The 15509-nt window shown below is 51.2% G+C and overlaps 2 protein-coding genes across 9 annotated transcripts in view; one reads left to right on the top strand and one right to left on the bottom strand.

Annotated features, from left to right (window-relative positions):
- Positions 1-1448: 1448 nt before the first annotated feature.
- RBM15B (RNA binding motif protein 15B) lies at positions 1449-13045 on the top strand. Of its 2 annotated transcripts, none has more exons than XM_082414895.1 (4): positions 1449-4290; positions 5897-9057; positions 10241-10307; positions 11788-13045. In XM_082414895.1, the coding sequence occupies exon 1, from the start codon at positions 1571-1573 to the stop codon at positions 4250-4252; it is 2682 nt and encodes an 893-aa protein (XP_082271021.1). In that variant the 5' UTR covers positions 1449-1570; the 3' UTR covers positions 4253-4290; positions 5897-9057; positions 10241-10307; positions 11788-13045. The 2 variants fall into 2 exon arrangements, with proteins under 2 accessions (XP_082271021.1, XP_082271022.1); XM_082414896.1 differs by having other exon boundaries at positions 6983-9057.
- The window catches only part of DCAF1 (DDB1 and CUL4 associated factor 1), an 87536-nt gene continuing 80105 nt past the window's right edge, over positions 8079-15509 (bottom strand). For 5 of the 7 annotated variants that reach the window (XM_082414883.1, XM_082414882.1, XM_082414881.1 and 2 more), the window contains 2 exons: positions 13401-13653; positions 8079-9050 (listed from right to left, as the gene is read on the bottom strand). In XM_082414883.1, the coding sequence (XP_082271009.1) occupies positions 8992-9050; positions 13401-13653 (312 nt within the window). In that variant the 3' untranslated portion in view covers positions 8079-8991. Of the gene's footprint in view, positions 9051-11765; positions 11825-13400; positions 13654-15509 lie in introns of those variants that run through there. The other 2 variants (XR_014251234.1, XM_082414885.1) reach the window with 2 other exon arrangements.

Consider the following 15509-nt stretch of genomic DNA (forward strand, 5'->3'; position numbering starts at 1 on the left):
TAATGCCTGGCAGGAGCAGGCCCAGGCCCACATTTTTCACCTCTACAGCACCATGTCTGAGAGGAAAGTGAGGTCGAGTCTCTTGGCCAAGTGTTCCCTGTTTGGAGGAATTAGATGGTCTGTTAAGATCTGACAAGCAAAAAAAAAAGATCTGACAAGCACAAAGTATCCTGAGCCCCCCTGAATGGTGCTGAGACAATCCATGGCTGGAGCCAGAAGTCTTAGGAGATGGAGCTGTTTCAGCCTAGCATCCTAGGTCTTTGTTCCTGTGGCCTTTGTGTCCTCCAGGCCACAGTGAGCAGGGAAAACAGCCCAACTACTACTACCCTAGAGCTGATCCCCAAGATTATCTGTGAAAGGAGGCGTGGAACGTTAACAGGTGTTTCTTCTAAGACTTTCCTCTTGCACCTGCCTTCGCTGTTGCAGGAGCTCCTCCCACAGCATTCTGGCCGTGGGAGGAGGAGGGAAGAGCTGTGGTCCGCTCTTCCCCACTCCACGGTTTCTGTGGCTGAAGTTGGGTCAGGTTCTGCGAAGCCTCCAGCAACTCTCCATGGAGAATGAAAGCTTCCCCAAGGGGCTTGGCACCTGGGCAGGATTCCCCCTCACCTCACCACCATGGAGGTGGACAGAAGGGCACTGGCCAGGGAGAGGTAAGCGTGGCAAACTGGGTAACCGCCGGGTTTGGCGTTCTCTTCGCCCTTGGCTCCATGGCCCTGCCCTTACAGCCCTCTGTGTGCTCGAATGCCCAGAGCAGAGGGTGGGGCCCTGTGGCGCCAAGGAGCCTATTTCCACTCTGGAGACCGCAGGTTTGTTTCGGATTTCTGTGCTCAGGGCCCAGACAGGTCGCGCCTTCTGCATGCATAGGCATAGTCCTCATAGCCTTTCGGGGCGGCGGGGGTGGGGGGCGCTGTTGCAGGTGAACCTGAATGCAGGGGATGCTCGAGATATGGGGCGTGGGTCCTAGGGAGCGGCGTGTTTCGGTCCTTGGGATTGTCCATGCTGGACCCCAGTCAGGAGATGCCGTGGCAGGGCACGGGGGTCACCCGAGCCTAGTCCTGGAGTTGGGAATACCACGTAAAGAAGCCGCTGGGTCAAGGCCTGGGACCCCCGCGCCTACAGAGGCTGCCACAGCCGCTGCCATCAGCGCGGGCCCCAGAGCCGGGAGCCAGAGGCCTACGTCCCGCAGCCACCTGGGCTGGCTCTTTCGAGGTCTCCAATCTCCGTGGAGCCCCGAGCCTCGTCCACGCCGGCCGCGCAGTGGCGCCAGAGCTCACGGCCTGGCTGCGCTCGCCCGCTTGCCCCGGGGTCACGTGGAATGGGGGGGGGCGCAACCCGATGACGCACGCCCGGCGCAGCTCTCGCCCCGCCCACCACGGGGTCACGTGGCACGGCCGGCGCAGCTTGATAACGCGACGCCCAGGCCCTGGGCGCAGCTCCCGCCCCGCCCCTCCGCCGCGCCGAGTCCTTTTGTCCAAGATGGCGGCGCCGGGGGCGCTGCCTCTTCGGCCGCCGCCGCCGCCGCCGCTGTGAGGGGCCTGCGGGCCGCCCGCCCGCCCGCCGCGCCGGCGCCATGAAGAGGCAGAGCGAGCGAGACTCGAGCCCGAGCGGGCGCGGCTCGTCATCGTCGGCCAAGCGGCCGCGGGAGCGCGAACGGGAGGCGGAGGCGGGCGGGCGGCGGGCGGCGCACAAGGCCTCGGGCGGCGCCAAGCACCCCGTTCCAACGCGGGCCCGCGACAAACCCCGCGGTAGCGGGGGCGGCGGCGGTGGACATCGCGACGGCCGCGGCGCCGGGGACGCGAATCACCGTGCGAGCAGCGGCCGCTCCTCAGGCTCGGGCGCCGGCGGCGGGGGACGCGGTGCCAAGGCCTCGGGGGACCCAGGCGCTTCGGGCGCTTCGCCCCGCGCGTCTCCACTACCGCCACCTCCGCCGCCGCCCGGGGCCGAGCCCGCGGGTCCCGGCTCATCAGCAGCCGCACCCGAATACAAGACGCTGCTCATCAGCAGCCTAAGTCCCGCGCTGCCCGCCGAGCACCTCGAAGACCGGCTCTTCCACCAGTTCAAGCGCTTCGGCGAGATTAGTCTGCGCCTGTCGCACACGCCTGAGCTGGGCCGCGTGGCCTACGTGAACTTCCGGCACCCGCAGGACGCGCGCGAGGCCCGCCAGCACGCCTTGGCCCGCCAGCTGCTGCTCTACGATCGTCCTCTCAAGGTGGAGCCCGTGTACCTGCGCGGTGGCGGCGGCGGCGGGAGCAGCCGGCGAAGCAGCAGCAGCAGCGCGGCCGCCTCCACGCCGCCCCCGGGGCCACCCGCGCCCGCCGATCCGCTCGGCTACCTCCCGCTGCACGGCGGCTACCAGTACAAGCAGCGTTCGCTGTCCCCGGTTGCCGCCCCGCCACTGCGGGAGCCCCGCGCCCGCCACGCCGCTGCAGCCTTTGCCCTGGATGCTGCCGCCGCCGCTGCCGCCGTAGGACTATCCCGGGAGCGGGCCCTGGACTACTATGGGCTGTACGACGACCGCGGGCGACCCTATGGCTACCCGGCGGTGTGCGAGGAGGACCTGATGCCTGAGGACGACCAGCGGGCCACGCGCAACCTCTTCATCGGGAACCTGGACCACAGCGTGTCAGAGGTGGAGCTGCGACGGGCTTTCGAGAAGTACGGCATCATTGAGGAGGTGGTCATCAAGAGACCCGCCCGTGGTCAGGGCGGTGCGTATGCCTTCCTCAAATTCCAGAACCTGGACATGGCCCACAGGGCTAAGGTGGCCATGTCGGGTCGGGTGATTGGCCGCAACCCCATTAAGATAGGATATGGCAAGGCCAACCCCACTACTCGCCTCTGGGTGGGTGGCCTGGGACCTAACACCTCACTGGCGGCTCTGGCCCGGGAGTTTGACCGCTTTGGGAGCATTCGGACCATTGATCATGTCAAAGGAGATAGCTTTGCCTACATCCAGTACGAAAGCTTGGACGCAGCCCAGGCCGCCTGTGCTAAAATGAGGGGCTTTCCCTTGGGAGGTCCAGACCGCAGGCTGCGGGTGGATTTTGCCAAAGCAGAGGAGACTCGGTATCCCCAGCAGTACCAGCCCTCCCCCCTCCCTGTGCATTACGAGCTGCTCCCAGATGGATATACCAGGCACCGAAACCTGGATGCCGACCTGCGGGTGAGGGATAGGACCCCCCCACACCTCCTGTACTCAGACCGAGACCGGACCTTTTTGGAAGGGGACTGGACCAGCCCCAGTAAAAGCTCTGACCGCCGAAACAGCCTCGAGGGCTACAGCCGCTCAGTGCGCAGCCGGAGTGGTGAGCGCTGGGGAGGAGATGGGGACCGGGGCCTGCCCAAGCCCTGGGAGGACAGGCGGAAGCGCCGGAGCCTTTCCAGTGATCGTGGGAGGACAACCCACTCCCCTTATGAGGAACGGAGCAGGACCAAGGGTGCTGGGCAGCTTGTGGACCGAGGCTCTGACCGCACCCCTGAGCGCAGTCGCAAGGAAAACCATTCCAGTGAAGGGACCAAGGAATCGAGCAGCAACTCCCTCAGCAACAGCAGACACGGGGCTGAGGAGCGGAGCCACCACCACCATCACGAGGCTCCAGACTCTTCCCACGGGAAGAAGACACGGGAGAGCGAGCGCAATCATCGGACCACTGAGGCTGAGCCCAAGCCTCTTGAAGAGCCAAAACACGAGACCAAAAAGCTCAAGAATCTTTCAGAGTATGCCCAGACACTGCAGCTAGGTTGGAATGGGCTTCTAGTGTTGAAAAATAGCTGCTTCCCGACATCTATGCACATCCTAGAGGGGGACCAGGGGGTTATCAGCAGTCTCCTCAAAGACCACACTTCTGGTAGTAAGCTGACCCAGCTGAAGATTGCCCAGCGCCTTCGACTGGACCAGCCCAAGCTCGATGAGGTCACACGACGCATCAAGCAGGGGAGCCCCAATGGCTACGCAGTGCTCCTAGCCACACAGGCGACCCCCAGTGGGCCTGGCACTGAGGGGATGCCCACGGTGGAGCCAGGCCTACAGAGGCGGCTTCTCAGGAACCTGGTCTCCTACTTGAAACAGAAGCAGGCTGCAGGGGTGATCAGCCTGCCAGTGGGTGGGTCCAAGGGCAGAGACAGCACGGGCATGCTCTATGCCTTCCCTCCCTGCGACTTTTCACAGCAGTACCTCCAGTCAGCACTGAGGACATTGGGCAAGCTAGAGGAAGAACACATGGTGATAGTTATAGTAAGAGACACAGCCTAGCCTGAACCTGTCTTTTCCACAAAAGCAGTTATTTTAAGGTCTGACCCCACCCCCACCCCCCGCCTCCCCCCCCCCCCCACTCCAAAACGTACCCCCTTGGTTTGAATTCTCTGCTGCGTTATTTCGGTTCATTTGGTAGGGGACCAAAGTCCTGTCCCCCACCAAAACTATAAATTCTTAGGTTTTGGGGTTTTGTTTTTTTTTTTTTTTTTACAGTGATGAGAAAAATGAGAAGGGACTCCTGTCATGTTGGTTTCTAGTGTATGAGATACTGTCTGCTGTGTTCTGTATTTTTTTATTTTTTGACTAACTGTATGGAAAGTTGTCAGTAAAGCCTTTGTCAGAGGATGGATTTTTAATCCTGTTCAGAGTCCTGGTTTAATTAAGTTTTTTTTTCTCAAAGGATGGAAGACTTCCCTGCTGTATGCACACAAATGCCCTACGTCATCTTTCCACCACTGGCATATCTCACAGTCCTCCTGCATTGGTGGCTCTCAGCCCCTCAGCTCTTTGGGCTGAATCAGGACTTTACTCACATTAGTTTTTTATGTTGGCTAAGAGCAGGTGGGTTTCATTTTGGACCCTGCCATGCCAGCTTGAGCAGAGCCCATGCACAGGAAGGGGTTGAGCCTAAGTCTGGCCAGCAGCTGTGGTAGTTTTTTGTTTTCTTGCCCTAAACAATGTGTGTGTCCATCAGTTTGAGCTGTAGCTGTTGAACAAAGCACCTAGTCTTCAGGCCTTTTTGAAAGCACGTAGACCTTAGCAGTTGTGTGGTCTTGTAGTCATGGGAGGAGCAGTGCAATATTGGGGTCTTGGTACCATGGATCCGTGAGGCCTCCTTCTCTTGTTCAGCCTCCCTTCTAGCCTTAATGCAGCAGCCCAGGGATACCCAGTTGGAGACAGCTGCCTCGGACTCCAAGGGACAGTGGAGGCCAAATGCTGGAATGGAGAGTGGGAGGCAGCTTTCCTTGGTTAATTCTTGAAACTTTCCCGTCCCGGTGTATGTGAATTCTGGCTTTTCCTTTGATTGTTCGGGGCTGATGTGTCAATGGAGTGGGCCTCTGCCCAGTCACTAGAGCTTTGTGAGGGACACTGAATCCCTGGCCTGAAGAGTTTTTGAGGTAGTACAGTGGGTTAGGAAGATGCTCTTGTTAACTGACATAACTTTCCCAGGTACAAGTAGGCACTTATGCCTAGGTCTCTTGCCCTGATATTGCAGAGGTGGGGACCACTGGGAGAGAGGTGCTTCTGTGGGGAAATGTCACAGTTGCCGAGGTGTTGGGCAGTGCTAGAGCTCACAGCCATTCAAGCTGAGCTGGGGAGGAATGTGGAGGGATCAAGCTGGGAGGGAAAGATGGCTTGATAGGAGTCTAAGTTCTGTGGCCACACATCTCTACTAAGACAGTATGGCCAGCATTGGCAGATGAAGCCAGCAGTGTTAGGGACCAGGGAGGGAAAGCAGTCACACAGCAGTTGTCACCACAGAGCACAGCCCAAACACTTTTTCAGAATGTTTGTGGCAGTTTAGATGTTGCAAAAGGATCATTGTCAAGGCTGAGGGAGAACAGAAGCTCCAGTAAGGGAAATGAGCCCCCAAATGACCAGGAACTCCGGATTCTGTTGACCGTGCTGTCCTCTCTCTAGGTCTGGTCCACTACCCTGGCTGGCACGAGGCAGCGCAGGTGACAGCTGGGATGTGTTGAGAGAGACAGTTCGTGAGATGGAGGCGGGGGCTCAGTGCGGACCTCATGGACAATACATGCCTCTCCACAAGGACAGTGAAAGAGGTGACTTTTTGAGACCTTAGAGATTTAAAATAAACAGGGCAAGGAAGGCGCCTGGGGAAGTACTGCTCACTAGGCTTCAGCTGGTGCTCGTGAGAGAAAAAGCACGTTCATAACAAACACAAGAAGTGTCAAATGTGTTTATTTGCCTGTTTGTACTTGAGCTTTGGCCACAACTGCCAGGTATCTGAGCAAAGCAGTGCGAGGCCCAGTAGGCCACAGCTACACCATTCCAGGCAGTTGGAACCACCAGAAGCAGGAATGGGCCTCATCTTGTTTAGAGTAGATGAGGTAGGGACAAATGCCTGGGACACAGGCCGGAGCCGCCTTGCTGTATTAAGCCCAAAACTTCTCTGGGCTGTTCCTTCATAGAGTGGGTGCTCAGGACCCAGAATACTACGCCTCCTAGTTTTCCCAGACAGAAACCTAGAAAGTCTGGCTGGAGAGGACACTTAAACCCTTGCTTTGTTCACCCTTCTTGAGGGATAGGTGCTTTCTGGCCCCAAACTGAACTACAGAGTTTTCCCGCTGTGTGACCATCCTCCTCTTCCTTGGACCCTCTTCTCAACTCCTTCCTTCCTCTCTTAAGACAGCAGCTTCTGTAACGTCTCTCAGAAAGGCCTTGGCCAGCACTAGCAAGGGTAGGTCAGGTGGTCAAGGCCCTGGTTGATTTATGATGCTGCCCCCAGAGACAAAACTATTTAACTGCAGGCAACCTGTGCCTCCACCTGGGGTTCAGGTTCTATCTGAGGTGTGGCTTAAAGGCAAAAATCAACTAAGGCGAAATTTGCCTCATTGGTGGTTTGCTACTATTCCGTGTGTTTCTTCCTAAGTGACTGAGATCATGTGCCCTGGCAGATAGAGAGCTGATGTTTCCTTAGCCTCTTAGGGCACTTCCCTAAGGGTGTGTTGTCAAGTTGAACAGGAATGTGCTTTCTTATTGCAGGTCCCCATCTCCACCCGAGAGACCTGTGGGTGTTCCCAAGAGCTGCTGGCAGAGTTCAGGGAGACTGTGGCTCTGCTGAGTTACTGACTAGAATACAATGCGTTTAGTGCTTCTTGACTTTTAACCTGTGTTCTTCTAATGCACCAGCAGTCAGACTAGTCCACTGGTTAGGTGTTAGCAGTCCATTTAAGCTGAGGCATGAAGCAACGTAAGAGCTGAGACCTCTGCTCTCTAGAGGACCAAGAGGTGCCTGTGTGTGACACAGGACCAACCACTTCAGTGTGTGTGATGAACTGTATGGTGCTCCAAAGCCCAGCAGGGCTTCACCAGCCCCTGGTGAGTTTTAGCTGTCTTGTCTTGCTTATTTACTTCACAAATTTGTCCTCTTATCTCAGCAAAGGGAGAAAAGTCTCTTTAGCTATAAATACCTATATGATAGAAACCGGGCAAGCTCAAAGGAAGGAGACTAGGGTCTCCTATTTATTGTGGGTAAGAAGGGGGTGGGGTGGGGTGAGTGAAAAGGTAAAAAAGCACCTGGTACTTTCCCTGGTGGTAGCACAGTTTAACCACAGGCCAGTTGTAGAGGCCTGTGAAGTACCTGCAAACCCAGCCTGACCAAGCCCTAGCTGCCCCTAAACTGCCAAAACTGAAGAACTGCCCAGGTCTACTGTTGTACTCCCTTCAGAAAACAGTAATGACAGTCAGTCACCCAACTACAGGGATGGCCAAAATGCTTTCACTCCCTAGCTTTGCCAGCTCATTGCTCCACAACATCCCAGAACCCCTAACGTTCTAGCTCCACCAAATCTACTCTGGAGCTGCCTTCTTGCTTCAGAACCCAGGATAGAGAGATGGAGTGGGCAGTGCCCTGAGCACCTCCCTCTGCCCCCTGCCCAGTCCTCCTCGGGGCGAGCAGCAGACCAGGGTTAGATGCTGTGACTAAGCTGCTTTTCTCCCCAGAGTGCTTTATTTGGGCAGAACGTGTTCTCCCCCCGTCCTGGGCTGCCTCTCTTGGAAGGCGTTTTTATTGCCTGGCTAGAGCTACAAGGAAAGGGACAGACCCCACTTCAGTAAAAGAGAACAGGGAAAGGCCATAAACAAAGAAAGACAGACTTGTAGTTTATTTTGTATTTTTTTTAAATAAATACACTTTACATTAAAGAAAAAGGCCTTTGATTTGTACTTTCCACATTGGGGAGAAAGGGAAGAAAAAAAGATTTCTGAAAAACTGAATCACAAAGAAAAATAGAGGGAGTGAACTTATATCCTAAGTTCCCTCAACTCCACAAAACCAATATCCACAATGACCTTGCTGCCCCCCCCCCAAACCATGAAGGTGGGTGAACCTAGGCATTTATTCAGCAAACAAGCAGCACCTCCTCCCCACCTCTGGCACAAAGGAAAACAAATTAACCTGACAGCATATGAGGCAACAAAACAGGTTAAAAAATCATATATTATATTTATAATAAAATATTCTTAATCCTTATCAATTTAAGAAACCACGATTTTCCTTTTCATTTAAATACGTATGTAAAAATGCCTCTATTGTTATTTAGACATCATTTTCTTCCATAGAAAATGAACTGCAGGGACAAGAGACCTGGTGGATATAAGTTCATACCCTCAGTTATAAATGCCTTTTTTTTTTCTTTTTAAGTTTTATAAAAAACTATTTCTTGTTCTTTAAGTAAAGAACATTATACAAAGAAAATATATTGTGAAATAACCCCAGAGACGTGTTTTTTTTTTTTTCCCTTGAGGAAAGATATGTCCATCCTAGGAGAAGGGGGAAGCAGAATAGGCCCTAACCCCTGTTGTCTTTTTTTTGTGTGGTTATTGTTTTTAGAAGGACTCAGATTCCAGTGAGACTCTAAATCATAATCCTCTGAATGCAGGGCATGCAGTTCCTTAAAAGAGCCCTGGGAGAAAGGGAAGGGAAGATGTTCTGAATTCATTTGACTCAGTTTCTCGCCTGCCAAGAATCTCTTCCACGTGGTGATGGCTCCTCACTCATTTAGAGATAAGATGATGTCATCTTCCAAATCAGAGTTGTCAGAGCTGTCGGCTGAAAGGTAAGGAAAGGGAGAAACTAGATTACGCACTAGGCTTGTAGGAAGCTTTCAGGGAGAAAGCACCTGCATACACATAAATTTATGCCTGAGCAAGGTTAATTACCAGTTTCCAGAAAGAAGAAAACATGTCAATTAACTCCTCGGAGCTGGCTCTGGAAAATATACTGTTTTGGCAATGATGGTTACTCCTGGGACCTCTTGCTTGCTTACCTTTCAAAGGACCTGGACGTGGTACCCTCTTGCTTCCTAGAGGTTCTTCCTCCTGCCTGAAAGGCCCTAAAGGGACCAGGCAAGCCACCTCTGAAGCTTTCGCCCATGGTGCTTTGAGTGGCTGCAAAGGGGCAGGGCTGATAGCAGTGAGTGAGCCCGTGTAGTCCTTTGGCCTCTGGAGTCCCTCCGGTGGGCACAGGCCTGCCTGACCCCCAGGACCACTAAAAAGGCAGGCTGAGCCCAAGCAAGGATGAGATTTCTCTTAAACTCGTCAGCCACTCTTTTCTCAGAAGACCTCATAAAGGCAGAGGTAGTCAACCTGGGATTCATTCCTCTGAAATTTCTAAATATAATCTGCAGGGAACAAATTCCCAAAAAGATACAAGCCAGAGCTTGCAGCAATACCAGAAAAACTGGGCTGGAGGTCAGCAGGGAGTAGCTATGGCACCCTGGAAGGTGGCACTGTGTCTGACCCTCTGCTTGACCATCTGCCTTCCAGGCAGTGAATAGACCACATGAACACCTCTGGAAGGATCCATTAAGAGGTGAAACTAGGTGGTAACAGAAAGAACCCTCAAAGTGAGGTAGATGCACCTGTCTGGATGATAGAAATCGGAGAGAAACATAGTACCTAGCTCTACTATTTGCTGAGTGAAGGTAAAGGAAAAATCTTAGTGCCCATGAAGGTCCCATGAAGGTAAAGGAAAAATTCTAGTGCCCATTTTGATCACTCTCAGCTTAGGAAGCTGTGAAACAATTTTAACAAGGTCCCCAGGGAAATGGGCCAGCAGGTCCTGAGCTGGAGTCCTGAAAATGCCCATAGGCCCTGGGGTTCCCATGAGGAGAGGGACAGCCACTGGTTCCAAAGAATCCCTCATCAGCCCTTTCCCAGGTACCTGAGAGACTCCACTTGGGGAAACCTGACGAAGAACTACATGTTCCCAAACCTTCCATTCACTACAATCTCCTTTAGGAAGAAAACTGAAGTGGATAAAGTAAAACCAAGAAAAGCATGGCCGTGATAAAACGAAGTCCTGAAGGTAAGCAAAAGTGATGGCTGGAAAAACCAGTGTTCCTGGGTCTAACAGGGCACAAGCATGGCTTGACTTTATTGGTGAGGAGTGGGGAAAACAAGATGGAGATCAAACTAATACCTGACACCGCTAAACCACAAACGAAGCCTCATCAGCTTCCTTGCTGAAAGAACTCCAGGAGGAAGTGAGCAGGGAGGGGGGTGACTCAAGCATAGCACTGTGTCCAGGGCCCATGGCAGACCGCAAAGAATCCCCTCGTGCTCATGCGATCTATGAACCAACAATGCCAGACCCACCTGCCTGAGACCTATTCTAACCATCAGCTGTAGAGCTACTAAGAATTAAGAATCTTAACAACTCTGCATCGCATCTAAGGACTGTAAATGCAGCTGGAGGAGGAGAACACAATCTTCCATAAGCAAATAATTGTCAGGCACAGGGTTTAACCAGAGAACTTTCAGGGGTCAGGCAGTGATTCCCCTCCTGGTGGTCAGGTGGCAAGACTCCCTTCTCTACCTTCCTTAGCCTTTTCTCATCCTCCAAATGTTGAAGAGACCCAAACTCAGACCCTGGTGGGGACCTCTCCCTCTGAAAGGCCCTGGAAGCAAAGGCAGTGTTAGTCCCTACCATGTTTATTTAACCTGTTGCTCTACAACATACAGGCTTTTGAGGGGGGGGTCAGAACTGACTGGAACAGAGAAACAAAGACCTCAGAGTCAAGGTGTTTCTCTTCCTAGGCCTGGGGTTCTGTATATGAAATCAAGCATTGGATCTCTGGGATCTGGGGCCTATGCAATGTTACATGGGGGGCACGTGGGTGTGGTTTTCTATCGTCACAGCGGCTTTCATCATATCCTAAAAGGGCTCCATAAGCCCCAAAAGGTTAAGAGTTAATACACCCGATGATTAGTGTAAGGCAAAATATCAGCAAACCAAGGATACAGAGGGTGCTCCCTGTCTCTGCTCTGTTTCGAGCCACTATCAATCCATCAGTCTCTGTAAAACAGAGAAAGAGCAATAGAGTAAACACGCTGCACATGCCACCACCTCAATTCTAGAGCCCAAACTGACATGTCCTCAACTTGTCATCTGTAATGGCATTTTCACATCATAAATATTCCCACCAAGTTAAAGTAACATTCTCTGATAGAATTAGGGTTTTCCAGATGACCTCTTGGGCTTAAAAGAATGAATTTCCTAGAATAAACAGTAAAAGGCTAAAGGAAGCAGTAATTTTACAGGCCAAATACAAAATTAATTTATATTCAAACTGAGAATGGAAAAATTAGTGATACTCTTAGGTTGGGGGTACCAGCTGCTCCCCTAACCTACCTTATATTACTTATAATTTAAGGGAAACAGAACTTGTGCCCACGTGTCACAGGTGACAAAGAAGTTAGTAAAACCTTCCTTTTTATTCCCATCAATATTGTCATGTTTCCCTTGCCCCTGAGTCCCTCTTACCTGGCTCTCTGACCATCGCTAGGGACAAAGGAAGTCCTCCTTCAATGAATCATCTCAACCTCCAAGTACGAAAAAATGAAGTTGGCAAACAGCAGATGGGCAGATACAAGGCAATCCCTCCCATCCCACAGAGCTTCCTCAAAATGCAACTTTGGCAAGAGGACTTACGTAAGAAAGACAGTCTCCCCTAAGCCAACTGCCTTCAATCTTGAGCTCTAGAAGCATGTATAAGATTTATCCCAAAGAAAATGGATTTAGGTCACTGTGGAACAGGAGAATCTTATACATATATGCTTAAATATATATACTGCCACCCACCCTCTCCTCTCCTACCATACATACACACTCCCTCCCTCCCCCTGCCCCCACCACCAAACACCAATGACTGTAAAAACCAAGCATCTACTCTGAAGAGGCCTGAAGTTTGTTGAGCTTAGGCCAATACAATAACATTTTCTGCAATGATGTAAATGTTCTATATCTGTGCTGTTCAATATGGTAGCCACATGTGGCTACTGAGCACTTGAAATGTGGACATGAAAATGAGGGACTGAATTTGAAATTTAATTAAAATTCTAATGGCCACAGGTGGTTACTGGCTACCACATTAGGCATAATACCTACCTTGGCTGTGAGAATGCTGGCCAGGTTAGCTACATGAAAAATGACTGGATATCACAGTGATTACTCCCCAGTCAGGCAGGGCAGCACTAGGAAGAACCAGGACCACAGCAAGCATGAGTCTGTCAACAGTGACACACGTCACAGTGATGCTGCCAAATATGTCCTCTTAAAACATGCAGAGTATAGCAGCAGAGCTCACAGACTCTTAGAACTATTAGGTGATTTACTCAGGGTCCATTAGTATAGGCAGGGGACAACTTGACTTCAGAAACCTGTTCTAATGGAAAGGTACTGAAAAACTGGAGCTTGTTCTTCAAAACTTGGAATAAGAAAGAGGGGTGGGGAGGAACAAAACAGAAGCCAAAGAGAAACATCTGTCCCCTGGCCTTTAAGAGGGATTGAGCAAAAGCAGACAGGAAGGGGCTGCAACCCACAAGAGGGCTTTTATTTCTTTACAACTTTAGAAAAGAGCAGGTACAGCACCCCCATGAGCAGCTGCATCTGATGATACCAGCTCTGCCTCTTGGGAGAACTACACTTTTGCCGTCCAGTCTAAGGCTAATCCTCTGAAGCAGGGGTCGACAAACTACAACCCATGGGCCAAACCAAGACCACCAGCTATTTTTGTAAATAAAGTTTATTGGAACACAGCCACATCATTAATTTATGTCTTGTCTCTGGCTGCTCTCACACTACAACAGCAAAGCTGAGTAGCTGCAAAAGAGACCATTCGGCCCACAAAGCCAAAATTATTTACTGTCCTGCCTTTGTAGAAGTCTGCCAACCCCTGTTTTAAAGAGATAATAGCCATTTGGTTACAGAGTCATCATGACAGGAGCACTGAGGATGAGAGATGTGAAACTGCTTTTCCTCAAGGGCCCAGGTGGTGACTCTAGTTATGGGGCACAGAACCCTGGTGTGGCTTGCCCTCTGGGCTGGGCTGGGCTGGCACAGGGAAGGGCCCTTTCCCTAGGTACCCAAGCTCAGCCTCGTGGTCAGCCCTAGACTTACTGTCCCCCAGGATCAGTTCCACTTCCTCATCTGCATCAGAGTCTTCATCTTCTCCGTCCTCTCCCTCCTCTAGCAGGTTTGCTAGCTCCTCATCAGAGGGAGAAAAGTCATTGTCCCCATCCTCCCCTGCGTTCTCATTGTTGTCATCCTCCTCCAACTCCGCCTCCAGCAACTGGTCAGTGTCAAGCTCATCTAAATCATCGGTGTCGTCATCATCTTCATCATCATCTTCTTCCTCCTGTTCTTCCTCTTCCTGGTAAGAGAGCATGAGGTCCATTAGGACAAACACAGAGACCCAGCCCATGTGGGCCACATGGGGAGTCTCTCTCCTCTTCCCAAAGGACAGAGAAGGTAACAGTCAATAGAGAGCATGGTAATCTAGGTTAGCACACACTTCATGGGCCAGCTTGACTCGTCAGTGAAGGCTGAGACAGGCACATACATGTCCCCCAAGACACTCAAGCACTCCTCAGACAAGGACTACTGGTCACTCCACAAAGGCATTACTGGTCACACAGCCCTTATCCAAGGAAATGGACAACACACTTCACAGAGGTCTCTGCCATCAACATTCTATGTTTCTAACTAATAGTAAACCCAAAGGGGCTCTTCTCTCTATCCTGTATCAACCAAACCAAATGAAATCACTTGAGGCACTGGAACTAAACCTTCTACCTGGAATCTAAAAAGCAGTGCTTTAATAAAACAGGAAGAACACAGCTGCTGAGTCACCAGCTCCTAAGCCCTTCAAATTCTTGTCCTTGATCTTATTTATAACCATGGATGTGGGTCAGCACCTCTGACAATGCTATCACAAGCATCCAATGATCTGAATGTCCAACAAAATAGATTTTTACCACTAAGAGATACTTGCATTTTCTGTTTCAAGCCACACACACACCAAAAAAGTATGCTAGAGAAATTGTCCAGCCTTCCATTCCCTCCAAACTGTTTCCCTTCAAGCAAGAGAGGACACAAAGACACCTTTTTACTTTCCTAAGGACGACCGGTGTTCCCAAGTTAAAGTGACCAACATTCAGTCACTAATCCTTCTGCTCAAACATCAACTGTCAGCACTGCCAGTAGCAAAAGGATTCTAATTCCTGCAATAATAAAATATAAAATTCATTTAACACACCGGCCTAATGAAACTCAAGACAGAACAAGCCCTACATAAGCAGAAAAAAAACTTTAAAAACATTTTGGAAGTGCTTTAAAAAAAAAAAAAAAAAGGGACTTCCCTAGTAGAACAGTGGTTAAGAATCCGCCTGCCAATGCAGGGGACACAGGTTCGATCCCTGGTCCAAGAAGATCCCACGTGCCGCGGAGCAACTCGTGTGCCACAACTACTGAGCTTGCGAGCCACAACTACTGAAGCCCGCGTGCCTAGAGCCCGTGCTCTGCAACAACAGAAGCCACCACAATGAGAAGCCCACGCACTGCAATGAAGAGTTAGCCCCCGCTCACCACAACCAGCGAAGGCCTTTGCACAGCAACGAAGACCCAACACAGCCAAAAAAAAAAAAAAGTGCTGCCGCATGCCAATCACTTAAAAACCAAACACTGCTTATCCAGCCACTAGTGTTCATCAGCTGTAAAGTAAACTAGGCTCATATTCAGCAGGGTAACTCTGCTTTATGAACTTTTGATAATTTTGGAACCACCATTTAGAGGCTTTTTGATTTGCTGTTTGACCCACTGATTTAGACTTTTCAACAATTTCTGGCAAATACATGGGAAAAACTGGCCCCTTTAAATACCCAGTATTCCTAATGCCTGTACAAGTATGTGTCCACTCCAGAGTTCGTGTGTGCACGTGTGTGTGAACGTACCCCCATGATAACCTGAGACCACTGTTCCACAGCCTGGCCACACATGACCTCCACGTGGACAGCTACTAAGCATCTGCCCACTGGAAAGGAACTGAGAATGCCTGGAGGCAGTAACAATAAACTGACGCACAGACTAGCTTCTGGCCCTACAGATACATCAGCTCATACAAATAACTGGGAAAGGAGAGAGGAGTCAAAATTCAGGGAAATAATTCAAAGTATTTACCAGATTATAACTTTTGCCTCTTTTTTCCACACATGTTTTCAGGGATTTGAC

This window comes from Balaenoptera physalus (genome assembly GCF_965194825.1).
Source record: "Balaenoptera physalus genome assembly, chromosome: 11".
Taxonomy (NCBI): domain Eukaryota; kingdom Metazoa; phylum Chordata; class Mammalia; order Artiodactyla; family Balaenopteridae; genus Balaenoptera; species Balaenoptera physalus.

What these genes read in the sequence shown, in the direction of transcription:
- RBM15B (XM_082414895.1), top strand. Translation starts at nt 1,571, where the DNA reads ATGAAGAGGCAGAGCGAGCGAGACTCGAGCCCGAGCGGGCGCGGCTCG.